At 40.1% G+C, this 17,273-nt stretch overlaps 1 protein-coding gene across 1 annotated transcript in view; it reads right to left on the bottom strand.

The window, feature by feature from the left end:
- Nucleotides 1–5,925: 5,925 nt before the first annotated feature.
- The window catches only part of Abca13 (ATP binding cassette subfamily A member 13), a 502,723-nt gene continuing 491,375 nt past the window's right edge, over nucleotides 5,926–17,273 (bottom strand). The window contains exons 60-62 of the mRNA XM_063273790.1: nucleotides 10,888–10,993; nucleotides 8,712–8,849; nucleotides 5,926–7,495 (exon numbers count right to left, since the gene is read on the bottom strand). Coding sequence (XP_063129860.1) covers nucleotides 7,403–7,495; nucleotides 8,712–8,849; nucleotides 10,888–10,993 — 337 coding nt within the window. The 3' untranslated portion in view covers nucleotides 5,926–7,402. The remainder of the gene's footprint in view (nucleotides 7,496–8,711; nucleotides 8,850–10,887; nucleotides 10,994–17,273) is intronic.

Below are 17,273 nucleotides of genomic sequence, written 5' to 3'. Positions count from 1 at the left end.
GAGAAGACACAGCACAGGGAGTCACGGGTGCATACACATTCTGCATCTAGATTTGTCTAAGCACAGTGGAAACCAGAGCTCAAAGAGCTGAAGAGAGGGAATAAATTGGATACTTCAAGCTATGGTTTAACATCTTTCTTTCAAAAACATTGATAAGGTATTGAGATTTCATCAAGAATAAAAATCTAATGTTCACAGTTGAAGAAAGGCACACCATCCCATTAGACAAAAGGAGGTACGATGTGATTAAGAGGAAGCTGATAAGACACTAGTACTGTGTGGTAAAGCTACAGTGTGAGACAGAAATAATGGAAGCTTTTGCTATGATTGTGAAAGAAGGAGGAAAAAACAACACCAACAGAACATGCCACAGACAATTCCCAGGACTCTACAAAGAATGGATTCTCCAAAACGAGGGAAGCAGCAGATGTTATGAAACCCTGCAAGAGCAGCTCCTGTTTCTAGAAGGTAGGTGGCTGTGCCCCCTGGCATGCTTCATAAAGGTGATGAATGGGTTTGATGGGACAGACGTGAGCAGTGAACCAGTTGGGTGCTGAGTCTCATCTGCAGATCAGCACCAAGGACTGCAATGGGAAGAATGAGCCATGGGTCATCAGCTGGTTGATGGCGGAGACCTCAAAGACCATAGGTAGTAGACCAAAGCCAAATAATCCAGGAACAGAACTCTAAGAAATAAGATTTCAAAGTTGGACCAGCTCACTGTGTGGAAAGAACAAGTGTCTAAAAATGAAATGCAAGAGTGCAAACAAGTCAGGAAAGTATAGACGCATGGATACAAGGATCAGCATTCCATCAACAGAGAGGTGAGCACACAGGAGTGGTCAGGTGCTGATTGGACTTAGGGAAATGAAGTTGTCAGTGTTGGTCATTGACCAACAGGTCAATGTTGGAAGCACAAAAAGGTGCATCCAGAGTAGGGCAGGTGAAGGGTGAAGCAGAAAGTCAGGGACTAGTGATCTCAAAGCAGAACACCTGTGAGACTCAGTTTCCAGAGTAGGAAGGGCACTGGTCCCGTTTTAGAATAGGAATTGCTGGTGGGCTTTCTAGACATCTGATTTAAGCAATGAATTTTGCCACGTTTTTTAGATTTAGCTCAAGTTTTTTAGATAGACCTCATTTTCTTTTGAACAGTTCTATATGTTAAAAAATTAGAGTCGGGTTGGGGATTTAGCTCAGTGGTAGAGCGCTTGCTTAGGAAGCGCAAGGCCCTGGGTTCGGTCCCTAGCTCCGGAAAAAAAAAATTAGAGTCAGAAAAGCCCACTTATAAAGTAGTGGAATATAGGCATGAATTTTAGGCATATACATAGTGCTGGGCTCCGAAAAGCCTGTTTCTTTCAGGTATATCATGCAGTATAGCCATTTTACTTCCCATGACCTTCCCTTTTTTCTCCCACTTGACTTCCACCCCCTCCAGTCTCATTTTCCCCAGGCTTTTTGATTTTGCATATATGGGGGGGCACTCCTATATGAATGTGCATTGTATTTGTATATATTTGTGTGTGTTTGTATGTATTTATGGATGGGTCTCTCCCTCTCTTGGATAAGCCAGCCAATATGATTCACATAGTGGGAGCAGAAACGATGGGCAGTGGTGTGGGGTCAGAAGTCCGGTGAGCATGTACTCTGAATGACCACACTGGGACCATCTCTCAGGAGGCAGATCAACTTTCCTTAGGGTGATTCAAGGCTTTTAAAGGTTTGGGGGACTGAGGGTAGGAACAACTAGGATAAACAAAAGTCAGTGGCTGAGGACTTAGGGTCTCTGAAATGCCTCATTAGCATGGGGAAGCATTTCAGGAATCCCAGGTTCTGACTAAACAGGTTTCTATCAAGAGAAAGGGAATTGATCCTGTGATCTCACTAAGGCTAAGGGACATCCCTCAGGTAGAAGCAGGTATGGGACTTAGAATTCCTCAGACAAGATCAGAAAGGGGAAGCCCAGGCTATCCAGTCATGGTGGACTTAGACCTTAATTAGCAAAGTTTTCCTACATTTATGTTTTTTATGTTTTCTTGCTTTTATGGACAAATAAAATTCCATTTTGCAAACATACCATATTTTCTTTTTCATCCCAATTGTTCGAACAAACGTGAAATGATTCCATGACCTGGGAACTATGGGTAATGCTGCTGCAGTAAACATGGCTGTGCTGTTTGTCTTTTGTAAAAATGAACAAAAGAAAATAATAGAAGAAAATACTTCCTCATTCAGCTTCCAGAAGCCTTGCCCAACAGAAGTCATTTATCCATGAAAGATCTCCATAGGAATTCTTTTTTTTTTCTTTTCTTTTCTTTTTTTCAGAGCTGGGGACCGAACCCAGGGCCTTGTGCTTGCTAGGCAAGCGCTCTACCACTGAGCTAAATCCCCAACTCCAGGAATTCTTACTGTGAGAAAATTACAGGGATATTTATTTATTTCAAATGAAAAGCTCTACCTTCATAAAATATTTTCCTTATATACTACACTAAATTTCACAATAATGCCTGCAAACAAAGTGGTTTCTACTCTGTAGATGTGAACGCCCAGTTTTAATCCTGAAAAAAATTATATAACTGCCGGGGTCCAGCCTCGACACAGGATGGGAGTTCTCAACTGGAAGCAGGGATATCTGGAAGGCACATAATAAATATACACAGACTACTCTTTGGGTACAAACTGACAGGCAATTTCAAGGCTTAAAGTCTCTCTCTCTCTCTCTCTCTCTCTCTCTCTCCTCTCTTGCCTCTCTCACAGCTTGAGGCTGCACACATCCTGCATTCTCTTGTTCACTCTGCCATTTTTTATTGCGGTTTTCTTTTCTCAAACTCCCACATTCATGTACATCTCTTTTCATTACCCTTTCATTCTCACACACACTCTTCATGCACACCTCACACATATTTCACACACACCACATGCACTCTCCTTTCACTCACACACACAATCTTCACACACACCTCACATTCTCTCTTCACTCACTCTTTACATTCTCTTCTCATGCTCTCCTACTCGCTCTCACATTTTTTTCCCTCATGCCCTCTCTCATTCACTGTTCACATGTTCTCTTCACTCACTCCTCACATGCTCTTCACATGTTCACTCATTCTCTCTCTCTCATGCTCTCCAGCCTTTCTCTTGCCCCAGTCTTTTATGGATAATTCAAAAGTAGGTAGAAAAAAAGACATTGTATAATCATTGCCAAATCAAATTCAAAAGAATAACCGCATCCCACAAAGAACTAAGATTACAATTGTTCCACAAAGTTTCAAGCTTCCCCTATTCCCAGGCCTGTGGCCAAAATAATAATAATTGTAAACTTATCATTATTTAAACTTTAACTCTTTACTTTTATACTTCAGAGCTCAAAGCTCCGAGGTCAGCTACTTGCATTTTCCTGTGAAGCCCTAATGATAAATGGCATGGGCAAAGCTGCCAGGCAGTGGCCAGAAAAAATCAAGTTAACCCTTAACTCAGTGGTTCCGCCAGCTTTCTGTTCCTTGCACACAATTTCACTCGCAAGAGTCCCAGTATTTTGACTTGATTTGCTAGTATATAATTTTATATATTCTATACTTCCTTATCCAGGAACCACTCTCAAATGTTATATAAAACTTAATTCCTAACTTCAATAACTTTTTCCTTTCTTAGGGTCCCAATGTTGGCTCTAATTCATTTTCTAGTAATTTCTTTAAAGTTTCTATGCAAGTCAAGCATTAATCTGGAACTACCATTGTGCAGTCATTACATTGTTTCCAAGATGATAACACAAAACATGCACCTGGGCTATTAGGGCTGTGCTGTGTCCCTATGCCTCAATTTCCAATTGTTTAAGAATCATAACATCAAAGAACATCTAGTTTCATAGCATTCACCAGAGCACAAGGAGAAAGAAGTAGGAAAGTCAGATGTAATAGAATAATTATGTACACTAAGGCCAACTGAAAAGCAGTCACGCACAAATGAAATCTATACAGCCATTGTCCAGGGCTAAGGTTAGGAGAAATGGGTACAACCAGTTTTTACAAAGAGCTGCTGCAGGCTACTGAGATGTCTCCATTCTGGCCTACTGTAGGCAGCCTCTTATTTCAGATGGCGGGTCCCCTGGAGGGATGTGTCTCCTGCTTCTCAGGGTCCCAGACACCACCCAACTTTACAAGGAGCTGCCGCCAGGCTTCTGAGATGTCTCCATCCTGGCCTACTGCTGGCAGTCCCTGTCATCGTATGTTGTCCCCAGCAGATAACCTAGACAATCACAAAACATGGTCAACAAGTACAAACCCAACTTACTCAATGCAAAATGATACCAAGACTTGTTTGCATTCCTATAAAAAAATTGCTAGTTGTCTATAATATCAATTAGCTTACACAGAATTACAACCTCAGTTTCAACCTAGGGTAGTCAGAAGCCTGGATGACAACCGCTTTGTCCAAACATCCTTGCAGCTAATTATGGGCAAATGAATATTTCTAGATAATGAAGATGGGCTAGACTGATTGAAGCTCTTAAGATAGCTGTGCTTTGGGGCCCTTATTCCAGTCTTTCTCTCCCATCTCCTCCTTCCCTTTTTCTGTTTCTCTTTCTTCTCCATTCCCCTTTTCCTCCCAATGACCTTTTCTCCCCTACACTTTCATTACTGAAATAGCAAGAGGTCTAGGAGCCATCTTGGATATAATAAAGTTCTTAAGAGATATTCATTCTCACTCTATTAGAGTGTCCCAGAGCCACAGGCAAACACCCACTGCTACTGTTGGTATGCTCTCATCCTCTTTTAATGTCATGTCCTTCTTTCTCCAACTCAGAGACCCATCAAGTTGCACAGTCCATGCCCAGACAACCAGACTGGATCATTCTGTGGCCCACATGGGGCAGCATTTATCCTGTATGACATCACCTTGTCATCTCCATCTGTTCTCAAACTCAAGAATGGACTTACATCTTTTTCATCTATTCCTCTGTCAGCCCCATGTTTGCTGTCCCTCCATCCGCTTATGTACAGAATTTGGCTTTTGTTTTTGTTTATTTGGTTTATAAATATTATTTAAAGGAACAAATACATATGGTTGCATGAAGTTGTGAATACATGAAAGGGCTCTGAATCTTTCAAGTATAAAGTTATACAAAAAGAGATAGATACATTGCGAAGATTGTTTGAAAATGTAAATTATCCCTCTCCTGGGTTTGAGTGAGCAAATGTGTAATTAAGAAGCACTCAAGCTATTCTCATGAACACTAATAGATGTATGTGTTTTTCAAATACTTTAAAATGGTCATGATAGACTACTTTTTCATTTTATAGTCAATAAACAAACCAAACTGTAATCTTAAGCCATCAAGTATTAATGTGCATTTCACTGAATATTTATTTTTTATGTGGACATTAGTATAGGATAAGTGAAGCTAAGGCATATAGTAAGGGCAACATTATTGGATTTACCATCATAAGCTCTGTCCTATAAAGTTTCTTCTCAGGATGATTTCTAGAGAAGATAGTTGGTTTAAAAGTCTCAATTGTGTGACCTTCAGCTCAAAAGTCTTAAGACAAGTGTTTAACTGCAAAGGCATAAAATATCCACATGACTTCTAAAGGTAATGGCATTTTCAACATTAGCATAAGATGTGACCTTTGTGTCCAGTCTTCTGGGATGTGCCACTTAAGCATGTTGGGTTTCTCTTTCTTCCTGCTTATTGTTCAAAGGCATACCTTGAAGCACAAACTTCAAGAATACAGCACTTCAAAGACAGAAAAGAACCCCTAAGAGCAGGACATCGCACAGCAAAACTCAATTAAATTTTAACCTTTCAAACTGTAAAAGATGTGGAGTTGCTCCATTTCCTCCTTACCCAAATTAAATTGGATCCCCAAAGACACAAATAAAGACGCAAGGAAGACACTGGCACAAACACAATGACTTTCAAGAGCCAGGTTAAATTATAACGCGTCTCATTTATTCACTACAGCATAAATATATTCATGTTGCACAATTTGGTATTTATTGATTCAACAACAGGAAAGGAATGGAATACATCATAGTAGGAGGAAAGGAAAATCAGAAAGTCCTAAATTGAAATTTCTTCACCAAAAACTGTGACTTGTGAGGTGGATACACGAAAATCAAAACCAGTGACATCAAAGTTGCTCATGATTGATTAATCATTATGATTAAAATATCTCAGATATAAATGATATGCAAAAAAGACAGTGTTAAGAAAGTCGTGGTATAGAAAAACAGCACAGTGGAGTTCTTTCTGCATAGTACAGCTATTACTGCCCAATGCTAATGCTGCCGAAGGCAAAACTGTGCAAGGAAATATGTGGTCCATCATCAAGATTTAGGAAAATGCTGTTAAAAAATGTTCAGCAGTGTCTGACTGGAAAGTCTGTTCAGTAGTAGACACATTGATTTTACACATTTTATTAACTCTAAGGTGTTATTTATTATTTTAATAAACCCTACGGGAGCCCTATCATTGAGGGCAGCAATTCGGAGAGTGACATTTTTTAGTGAACTTAGGGAAAATACTTAAAGCTCAGTGTTCAGTTACTATGTGCTGCCTATAATCCTTCTAGGTCTAGACTTTGCCTGGGGCCATTGGCTCCCATCACTATATATCTAGTTACATGCAATTGTGCGTGTTTAAACCCAGTGTTGGCCACAGTCCAGGGATTTGAGATTCTCTCCCTCAGAGATTGCACCTGAGAACATTCGTCTCCACAAGGCTTTAGTTGAGGCTAATACTAATACAACATGGGACCCTCAAGAGTTCAAAACAACTGGCTTAATTTTAAGACAACTATTGGACATCCAAATTAACAACACAAGCCACTTTTATTTCCTTCTATAACCACATAAAATTAGCCTGTAGGATTCTAAGAGTATTACAAACAACAAACTTCTTAAATTTTGCTGATGGATTGGCATAAAGCAGGAACATGTATGTCAATTTCTTTATACCACCCCATATTGTCACTTAGTTTTAGGAGAAGTTTGCATTTAAATTGCCAGGCATTTATTTAAAGATGTGAAAAAATAGAAATGATCCTTGAAACGCTTCCTACTCCAATTTGTTCGGGACTTGGTCTATTTAAAGGGAAGATGCAATGTGTGGCTTCGGTGACCTCGGGTGTTCCTCTTGGTTCCTAGACTTCTTAGTTTGGACTCTTGTCAGTTCATTGCTGTGTCTGTGGCAGGCAACCTGTCACCCACCGGCATTAACAATCAGCAGAAATAATCTCAAGGAGTCTACATTGGAGAGTGACCTTTCGGTTTGCTGGTTATTAATAAGCATAGAGTAATAAAGGAGAGAGTACATGGCTGGCAGAGCATTTCTTCCAGCTCTTCAGCTGTGCCTGTGTCTGGTCTTAGATGAGCTGTTATGAAGACAGGCTTAGTCCTCTGGAGCCTAGATGTGTGCGTGGCACGTATGCTGAGCATTGGTGGATGGAGGATCAACAGGAAAGTGTGGAGTTTGCTCAGTGGCAAAATTAACAAAGACCTGGAAGAAAAAAATGAAATAGTTACTAATTCATTTCATATCAACTATTATAAAGGGAAAGGTTGTCTCAGATACTGTCCAAATGGGCGAAAAGAACTAGACTATGTATTCTAGATATGACTGGGAAGTTAAAGTCACAAAATCTCAATAATAGTGTAGCCTAAGGAAGACCTGAATTATGACAACCCCAAGGGACAAGTCAACATAAATATTGACTCTCACATGGCGCCACCCCTAGACTACAGGCAATTAATAACTGCCGAGAGAGGAGTATCAGTCTGCCCCAGAAACTCATAGTTGGATGTTGGCTTTCAAATGTTCAGCTCTTAAACCTTGAACATAGAAACAAAACTTGATGAGACTGAGATATATAATGAATGTATGAATATTTATATGTATAATAAAATATATATATGTATGTATATGCATGTGCCTATGTAATAATAATAATACACTTGAGAGGGAGCAGAAAGAAGTACATGGGAGTGGTTGGAGGAAAAAATGAAGGAAGAATAAGGCAATTATATATAAATTACAATTAAAATAATTTCAGAAAAGTAGACATCATGCCTTTACATTACCCTTTGCTTTATCAGCACACACACATACACACACATGCACACACACACACATACACACACACGCACACACGTGCACACACACACATACATACATACACACACACGCACATATACACACATACATGTACACACACATACACACATACACACATACACACACACACACACACATACACACACACACACAGTAATACATTGAACAGTCAACTCTCAGAATAAGGACTAAAATGTCACCTGGGAAGTCTTAATACTTCAATACCTTGTAGTTTCAACATTTCTAGTATTCTTAGTAAACATTTTATTTCCCTCAGAGTCAGCTATTGTTCTACTACTACAGAATCAAATCAAATTCCATTGGCATGGAATAGTTAGAAAGGGGAGGTTTAACAAAAGGGACTATCCAGCACCTTCACGAGCAAATTAAAGCTCTGTACACGGAACAAAAGCACATGAGAGAGGCCTCCTAACTTTTGCCATACTTACTGGACTTTTGTTAAATTGAGTTAGGTTAATTAAATAGATAATGTGCTAAAGAAACAATTTAACTTTAAGTCTAATGGATAAAGTTCAATAATTACATGCAAATAATGATACATAATAATAACATGCATGGTGTGCTGTTTGAGGTGGCAGACCTGTTCCAGAGCGGTCTGGCTGATGGAGTAATGCTCGATCTTCAGGAGGCTCTTGTTGGTCTCCAGAACTCTGAACAAATCAGGCAAGCACTCCCAACTCTTTTGTACATGATATTCCAATAAATTAAGGCGTTGTCCCTAAAAGTCAGAAAATACGAGAAGTCAGGAAATATTACAAATCACTGGACAAAGTTAATTACACTACATTTCATTGTAAATAGATTCAAATGTGTTTTTCAACCACACATGTAAGGTGTGTAGGTTAATGTTGGGAGTCATTAATGAATGCTTATTGCTACAGTTCACCCCAAGATGCGCTAGACCAATGGCATGCACTTGGATCCAGATTATGCCCTGCCCCCTCTGTCCCACTGTGTCGTCAGCACTAGAAGCTTTAATGACCAGAGACCGCCTACAGAAAAAGGGAGTGAATGCAGCATAATGAAACTATCTGAGGATTCCCTGAACTTCCCAAGAACTAAGGGATTCTTAGGTCTCAGATGTCTTCTTTCCTAGCTGAATAGCTCTTGGTAAGAAATGGCACACTCTGATTCTTATTTTAATGCTTTCCCCAGGAGATAATTTAGAGTGGTACTGGAATACAAATGACAGTATCTCATGGGCTGTTGGTTAAAATGAATAAAGAATGTCTACTTCATGCCTATAACCTATTAGGAGTTATGATTACATAAGAGTAACAGCTTTCTAAAAGAATTGTAAACCAGGTTGAAGAGATGGCTCAGTGGTTAAGGGAACTGGCTGCACTTCCAGGAGATTCAAATCCTACCACACACGACTACGGGTGGGAGCTCACAATGGGTTGCAACTCAGTTTCAGGGTATTCAATACCCTGTTCTGGCCTCCAGAAATGGGGGACTGCAAGGACCCGGTATATGGGCATTCATGTAGGCAAAATACTCATGTATATAAAATAAGAATAAATAAACCTCAAAAAAGTATAAGCAAGTTTGGTGCCCACAGCTGTAAGCCTAGTACTTGAGGGGCAGAAGCAGATTTGGTCTAAATTCAAGTCTATCCTTAGCTGGATAGTGAGCTTCAAGCTAGTCGGACTGTACAGGAAGAGTTTGCAAAACAAACAAGCTAGAAAAAAAAGAACTGTTCTCAGGGCTTCTAAAGCTTCAATGTGTAGAAGAACCACCTAGTTACCGTGTCAAAAGGCCAATTCGGATTGAGTGTGTCTGAGTCTCCCAGTCTGAGTGTCTAAAAGATATCACCTGTTGAAGATGCTACTGACCTATGCATCATACTTGGTCACATCAACTTCAAAGATTATGGTTCCAAGCAAAGGACTTTTTTCATTGAAAAATATGAAAATGTTCAAGCTTATATAATATGAAAATCACTAAGCTTTTAAACCCCATAACAAATACATAGAAGAAACTGATCTCTGCATCCCTCTGCCCAGATGAAATGCACTATACAATGGAGCTGCAAGCAGGTTAAGAGGGGGAACAAATGCAATCAGTCTTGTCTGGACTGCCCCACATGTGACCAAGCATTCCTGCCATCTGCCAGAGTGGTCAAGCAATGTTTGCAATCCAAGTTTTTGTTTTTGTTTTTTGGGTTTTTTGTTTGTTTGTTTTTGTTCATTTTTTGGTAAGGAGACATGGCCAATAATTCATGAAGAGGCAAAAAATACAGCAGGTTCTGTCTTTTGGCACTGTGGAATAAAAGAGAAAAATGACTAATACATGTATACTATGCTTTTGGCTAAAAATGTTAACACAGGCTATCAGGATTGTCTCTGCATTCTGTTTTATCCCCCTTGAAACAGCCCCTCCCAGAGGGAGGATGAACTCATGGGACAAGAAACTGAAAACTCCCAAGGCTCCGGGAACAGAGAGATCTAAAAGTCCATGAAGCCTTCCCTGCAGGTTATAAAATAATAACAGGATGGAGGGAATTCTCTCCACTGGAGATGCCTGCAAGTGGTGGAGAACATATCAGGGGCGTGGTTTGGGAGACTCCTCCCAGATCTGTTTATTCAGTGATATCCCTGCCTTTGAGTAATTCACTATTCTAAGTAACCCCAATAATGCCACTGGTGTACTAAGCTAACCCCAGTGGTTTCCTTTCATTACCATGTCATCAATACCTTATCTGGAGTGAATACATACCTATTCATGAATTTTCTGGAAAAGGTCACACAACCTACCTTAAACTGGATCCCGGGGAAATGGAGCTTCAAACAGTCAGAAACTGCGCTAGGTTGACTTCCTTCCTTATGGAGCCAAACTTTGACTGTGTAACCATCACCAAACCTGAGTCAAATAAAAACATGGACAGCAGTCCACACGTGTTACATACTGACTTACAGTGACGGTGTTATACGGCAATTTGGACAGACCTAGAGAAATTTAGTAACTCCTTTAAATTGCTGGGGTATTTAGATTATCAATGTGGAGAAGTTAACCTTAAGTCCATAACACAGTTGCTGTCACTTGTTTACATTGACAGGGACATTGGCTTAATTTACAAACCAGTACATAATCCACAAAAGAGCTAAGGTGAAAATGCAAGTTGTCAAAGCAGAGTGTTGAGTTAGAGGAAGCCAGAGGTTGCCCTGGAGACCAGCCTGGGAAGTACATTTCCAGGTTCGTTGCTTCAAGGCCTGCAATGATTAAAATGTGACTGGGAAAAGTTGAAAAGGAATACATAAGCGACTGAAGGGTTTGTCTGTCTGTTAGGTAGAAACATTTTCCAGGTTTAAGTCAGCCTTGGTGGGTGGAGAATCTCTTAACAGCCCCTACATCCTTAGAGACACCACCCCTAGCACTGAAGAGCTGAGGAGAACGCTTTGCTGTTCTTAGCAACAGCACTAAGTGCAGAACCACACTACTCTCACAGTAATCTTCAAGAAGGTAGTAGGCTTTCAAAACCTTTGTGCTTTTAATAACTATTTTTACGTCTTTGACAATTTCCTTCACTGTATTTTGGTCATCTTAACTCCCATAACTCTGCTCAACTACTCCGATGTTCCTACCCACACCAGCTTCACGTTCCTAATAACCCATTCAATCCAATTTATGATGGCCGATATGGTCCGGGGTGTGTAGTAGACACCAGTGTTTGGTCTAAAAGAAAACCGACTTTCTCTCCTATAGAATCTATCATTGGTCCATAGATCTTCATTAATGGTAGACACTCAAACACTCATTTCTCCTTGATGATAAAATGTTAATTGGCTTGGTCTTGTGTAAGTCTTGTCAGGGCAATCACAGATGGCTGTGAGGTCATGGCTGCAATGGTCTGGTCATGTTCAAAAGATGCTCCAGTCTTTCTTCCTGTTTATGATGGGGAGGTTGATACAGATGTCCCATTTATGGCTGAACATTCAACTGATAAATATCCTTGGCACTTTAGTGAGCTGTGCGTCTCTTCATTAGCCACTGCTTACTGCACAGAGTCTTCTCTTATGAACTTTGGGAGACTAACTAATCCATTGGTAGAGAGAGACCTACTTAGAAGGTACTTTGGTACTGTGCCATGTAGAAATATACTAGTCATGGTTGCCCCCAGAGACAGTGAGCTTCCTAATCAGAGTTCCTTAGAGTATAATACCAGGGACATGTTTTGTTTTGTTTTGTTTTGTTTTGTTTTGTTTTGTTTTGTTTTGTTTTATGGAGCAGACCTTATAAGAAAGTAGTTAGTTGGTCTTATAACATCCATGTTATTATTTGCACCTCTGAGCAAATCTTGCCTCAATGGTCATTATTACAGTTCCCAGGGGTCGCCACTGGGTAAGTCTGTTGATGACTTTTTTTTTTTCTCAGTAACCCGTGCAGCACATTTCAGTGCTCTAATATCTGGTATGAGAAGGGAAGAAGTTTCCTGCTCAGCACCAGCTTCATTGTCTCAAACACATGACCACTATCCGTGGTGTTCTCAGCAATAGGATAAAATTCTGATGGTCAAACAAAAGCAAAAGCAATAGTTTGCATTGTTTGGGGTGGGGGAACTTTGTATTTTATGCTGTAGCCCATTCTAGGGTCTTTGGAATAAAACGGTGTCTGATCAGTAAAAACCATAGACCTGCATGGGTCATTATTGTATAAGATTTTGTTATTATTATTATTTTTTATTTTCATTATTAATATGTGGAGAGCTTGACAGTGAGTGACATGTGTCATGGCTCAGCTGTGAGTTCAGAGGTCAATTTTGTGGTAACTTCTCTCCTCCCACTTTTATGTGGGTCCCATGGACCAAACTCTGATTGGCAGATTTGCACAGCACCTTTACCCACTGAGCTATCTTGAGGGCCTGATTATTGAAATTTTTATCAGTTTTGTGTTGTGGTTTCAGGTATAGAACATAGTATCTAGCACTATTTTACATAGTACTTCATGCTACAAAATTAATTAAATTAGCTTAAAGAATGAAAAATGGTATGTCCAATTTTTATGGTCATCATTTACTATAAAGCATCATTTACTATAAAGCATTTTAAAGATAAAAATGTACATTTATGTAAATTTACCTAGGTAAAACTGACCATAGTTCATTTATGCTTTTATACCTTGAGTCTGTGTGGTAAGAACAGGAAACTTAAGATTGCAAGGACTTGTTAGAAGGATACTGATAAGCCTTGTGAATTGTCATGTGATTTGACAGGGTAGTGGTGGTAGCTTTTCTATTTCCCCTTTATCTCCCAAACAAATGACATGGGAACCTGGTATATTTATTACAAACTTCAAACACTAAGCTGGGCAAGTTCTGAGCTATTCTAACCTGATTTTCCCAGCTTAATTTCCATCCACATGACCCATTGTCTTGGTCTTGCTTGCCATCTGTGTCCTCATGGACTTCCCTGGCAACCTGCTCATGTTGAAATTGTCCTGTTGAATCTCTTACATTCTAGTTCCCACCAGAGACCCCTCTCACTAGGTCCAGAGAGAAGTCTTGCCTTCTCTCTCTTGCCTAACTATTGGATGAATCTTTATTAACCAATCAGAGGTGATGGAAAACAATGTTTTACTAAAAACCGACAGAAAATACTTTATAATGAAGACAACAACAAAATCTGGACTATACTCAAATCTCCCAGAAATCAGTATCTGGATTCACAGTGTACAAAACCATCTCCCAACAGTGAGATGAGATGTGGGTTGAGCATTCTGTTCTCCCATCTGCTGTCTTTGTGATCATCCAACTGGGTACTTGTCTGTTTTCTCTAAAAATGGAGTAGGTGGATATCAAACAGTATAAATTAGATGTACTAATTACTGTCAGTTCAGGATTGATAATCTTTAAGAATAAAACAGATTGTCGTGTGGGATTAAAATGAAACAAATCTGAACCCTCGATAACAGCAGAATGATAACCTAGAGCCATTACAATGATCATAGTTGTGAATATAAATGCAGAAATTTTGTAGCTAAGACAGGAGGAATTCCCTCTGCCAGCAATCAATGGGAGGCTGTTCCTGAAGCAGAAACCTCAGAAACAGAGAACTAGGTTCCCAGGGCATCTTGCAGAAGCAGTTTCCAGAGGCCATAACCTGTTGGAGCTAAGAGTCAAGCTCTGAATTCTCAGTGCCCTCTTCCTCTATAGAATTTATGAATTTCATGTTGAAAGCATGCTGAAGCCCAAGAATGGTCAGATTTGTAAGGAGTGTCTAGGACTTTAACCTCTGCATCTCTAACTACATGTAACATATAAAAAAATTTATTAAAAGCTACCATCAGTTTTGCAGGCAAATGGAGAGAACTAGAAACTATCATCCTGAGTGAGGTACCTCAGACCCAAAAGGATATGTACAGTATGTTCTCACTAATAAGTGGGTATTAGCAAGAAAAAATACAGAATAGCCAAGATATAGTCCACAGAACTCAAGAAGGTCATCAAACTGAGGATGCCTCAGTCCCACTTGGGAGGGAGAAGAAAGCAACCATAAGGAAGGAGGGAGAGAGGCACAGGGGATGGAAAGACGATGGAGGCTGGGGATGAGGGGAACATGATCTGGTATTGGGTGGGGAGGAAAGGACTGAAGCCCTGAGGGCCAGCAGAAAGAATGAAAAGAGGTGACCTCAGGAGGAAGGAGGTTGGGAGATCACTCTAGAATGTACCAGAGATCTGGGAAGTAAGAGACTCTCAGGACTCAAAGCAGGGGACCCTACATGAAATGCCCTACAGTATGGAGAGGGAACTTGTAGACCCCACCTCCAGCAGAAAGACAGGGCATCAAGTGAGGGATGGGATCAAATCTCTGACCCATATTTCTTCCTGTCTAAAAGAAATATAGGGATGGAAATGGAGAAGAGCCTGAGGAAAAAGAAGGTCCAGGGACAGGACCAAAGTGGAATCTAGCCTAAGAGGAGATCCCAAGATCTGACACCATTATTAAGGCTATGGGACATTCACAAAAAGGACCCTGCCGTGACAGCCCTACAAAAGACACAACAAGCAGCTGAAAGAGACAGATGCAGATATGGGCACCCAACCAATGGAGAGAAGCTGCTGACCCCTGTGGCTGAAAAGGGGGAAAGCTGGAGGAAGCGGAGGAGGAGGACAACCCTGTAGGAGGACCAGCAGTCTCAATTAACCTGGACTCCCAAGATCTCTCAGATACTGGATCACCAACCAGGCAGCATACACTAGCTGAGATAAGGCCTCCAACACATATACAGCAGAGGACTCCTGGATCTATGTTCAGTCAGAGAAGATGCACCTAACTCTTAAGGGACTGGAGGCCCCAGGACGTTTAGAGGTCTGGTGGGGTGAGTAGGGTGGGGACTTCCTTATGGAGACATGGGGCATGGGTGGTAGTGGAGGGGAGGCGGTATGGGATGAGGAACTGTCGGGGGGTGGGTGGACCAGAAGGGGAATAAAATCTGGAGTGTAAAATATATGTACTTTAAAGCTACCATCAATTCTGGTAGCTATGATGGTCTTTGCAGGCTACTATGTGCTGTTTTTCTGTCCTTATCACATGCTTGAGGCTTTGGCTGTCAACAATGGAACACTTATTTAGAGTGTTGTTTCTTTAGTTGCTGTTAGTGATGTATGGACTGCATTCTGATCCTTATCCTTGGCGCTTGAGTTTTCCACCCATCAAAGAGCTCTGTAGTGAGTTGAAAACTTTGTATCTGGAACCCTTCCTACTACTATGAATTAAATCCCCCATCCCTTGTGACTGATGTCTTCTAGTTGACTCTTGGCTGAGATGTCAATGAACATTGGTAAACACACATGGACCCATATAAAGATGAATTCTGTAACACTCCTATTCAACCAGCTCTAGGAATTGTACATTAATACACTAGATCCATACAGGGGATCCATATCAATGGCTATTCTGCTCCATAGGAGTGGGAGAAAGAGGCTGAGCTACTGACTTAAACTGACTGCCCAACACTGTCTTCATCAATATTCCAGAATGGGTAGACATGTCCATGTTTTAAGTAAGAAAGGTAAAACCAAAATGCTTGTAGGGACTTCTCAAGGTCAAAAGATGGGTGATTGGAACTTTGAAGCATCTCCATGGAACAGGCTTCTGGCCATGTGTGGGCACAGCATTGATTCCTAGCAGGGGGATGCTATGTTTTTAGATATTCTGATACCATTATGATGAGTTTCTGACAAAGATGCTAGATCTTGATAGCCTGCCTTCCTCCCACAAAATGCATGACCTTAAAAAGCTGGGTGAGACTTCCAAGATCAGCTGTCTCATCGAGAGATGGGACTAAGAAGAAACACTGTCCAATAAGGTTGTTTGAGGACAGGATTAATTCTTCTTTGTGAATCCTTTGGAACTGCTTTTGGCACTGTGTAAATAAGTAAATAAATAAAGAGTGTAATTTCGGCTCTATGCAGGATTTCGCCAGAATGAAGCAGCACACTATTTGATATTGAGAAGCCCACAATTTATTTGGCAAAGTTCCATGAATGCAGACAAGACAATGTAAACACAGATTGTATGCTGCTGGGGGGTGGTGAAGGGAAAAAAGGCCTCATGGCCACTTTTATCACTAACATAGTTTACAGCCTTTATAGGTATATTTTGTGTGCTGCCCTTAATGGTATATTTTAATGTATTTTGAAAAATTTATGCTAAATCCCAAACATTGTCGAATAAATTCTCTATAAGCATATTAATATTTTAAAATATTTCAAAGTGACGTTTTATTTGAAGTAACACATTTTAGCTTTGCTAGAGAAAAACAGAAGAAATAATTTAGTTCTTAATAAAAATATTTTCAAGAGAATATATATATATATATGTATATATATATATATATATCCCTTTAGTAGGAAGGTAATATTCATGGCTTTGTCTAGACAAGTCAACAACACATGAAATTATGAAAGGAAATATATTTAACAATCAAGAAAAATCTTTGGAAGTCATTAAATTAACTTATAATATATCCAACTTAGGTATTCAATTTAGGTTTATTTTCTCATCTCTGCCTCAGCGTGCCGATGATCTAAATTCCCTGGAGTATTTATTTGATTACCAATTATCTTCAAAGACTGAAAAGTTCCAGCCCAATGGGAGCCCGTGCATCGCATGTTGATGCTTCCACTTTATTGACCCAACAT

This window comes from Rattus norvegicus, chromosome 14 (assembly GCF_036323735.1).
Source record: "Rattus norvegicus strain BN/NHsdMcwi chromosome 14, GRCr8, whole genome shotgun sequence".
In the NCBI taxonomy this organism is placed as follows: domain Eukaryota; kingdom Metazoa; phylum Chordata; class Mammalia; order Rodentia; family Muridae; genus Rattus; species Rattus norvegicus.
This window is presented reverse-complemented; position numbering and strand designations above follow the sequence as displayed.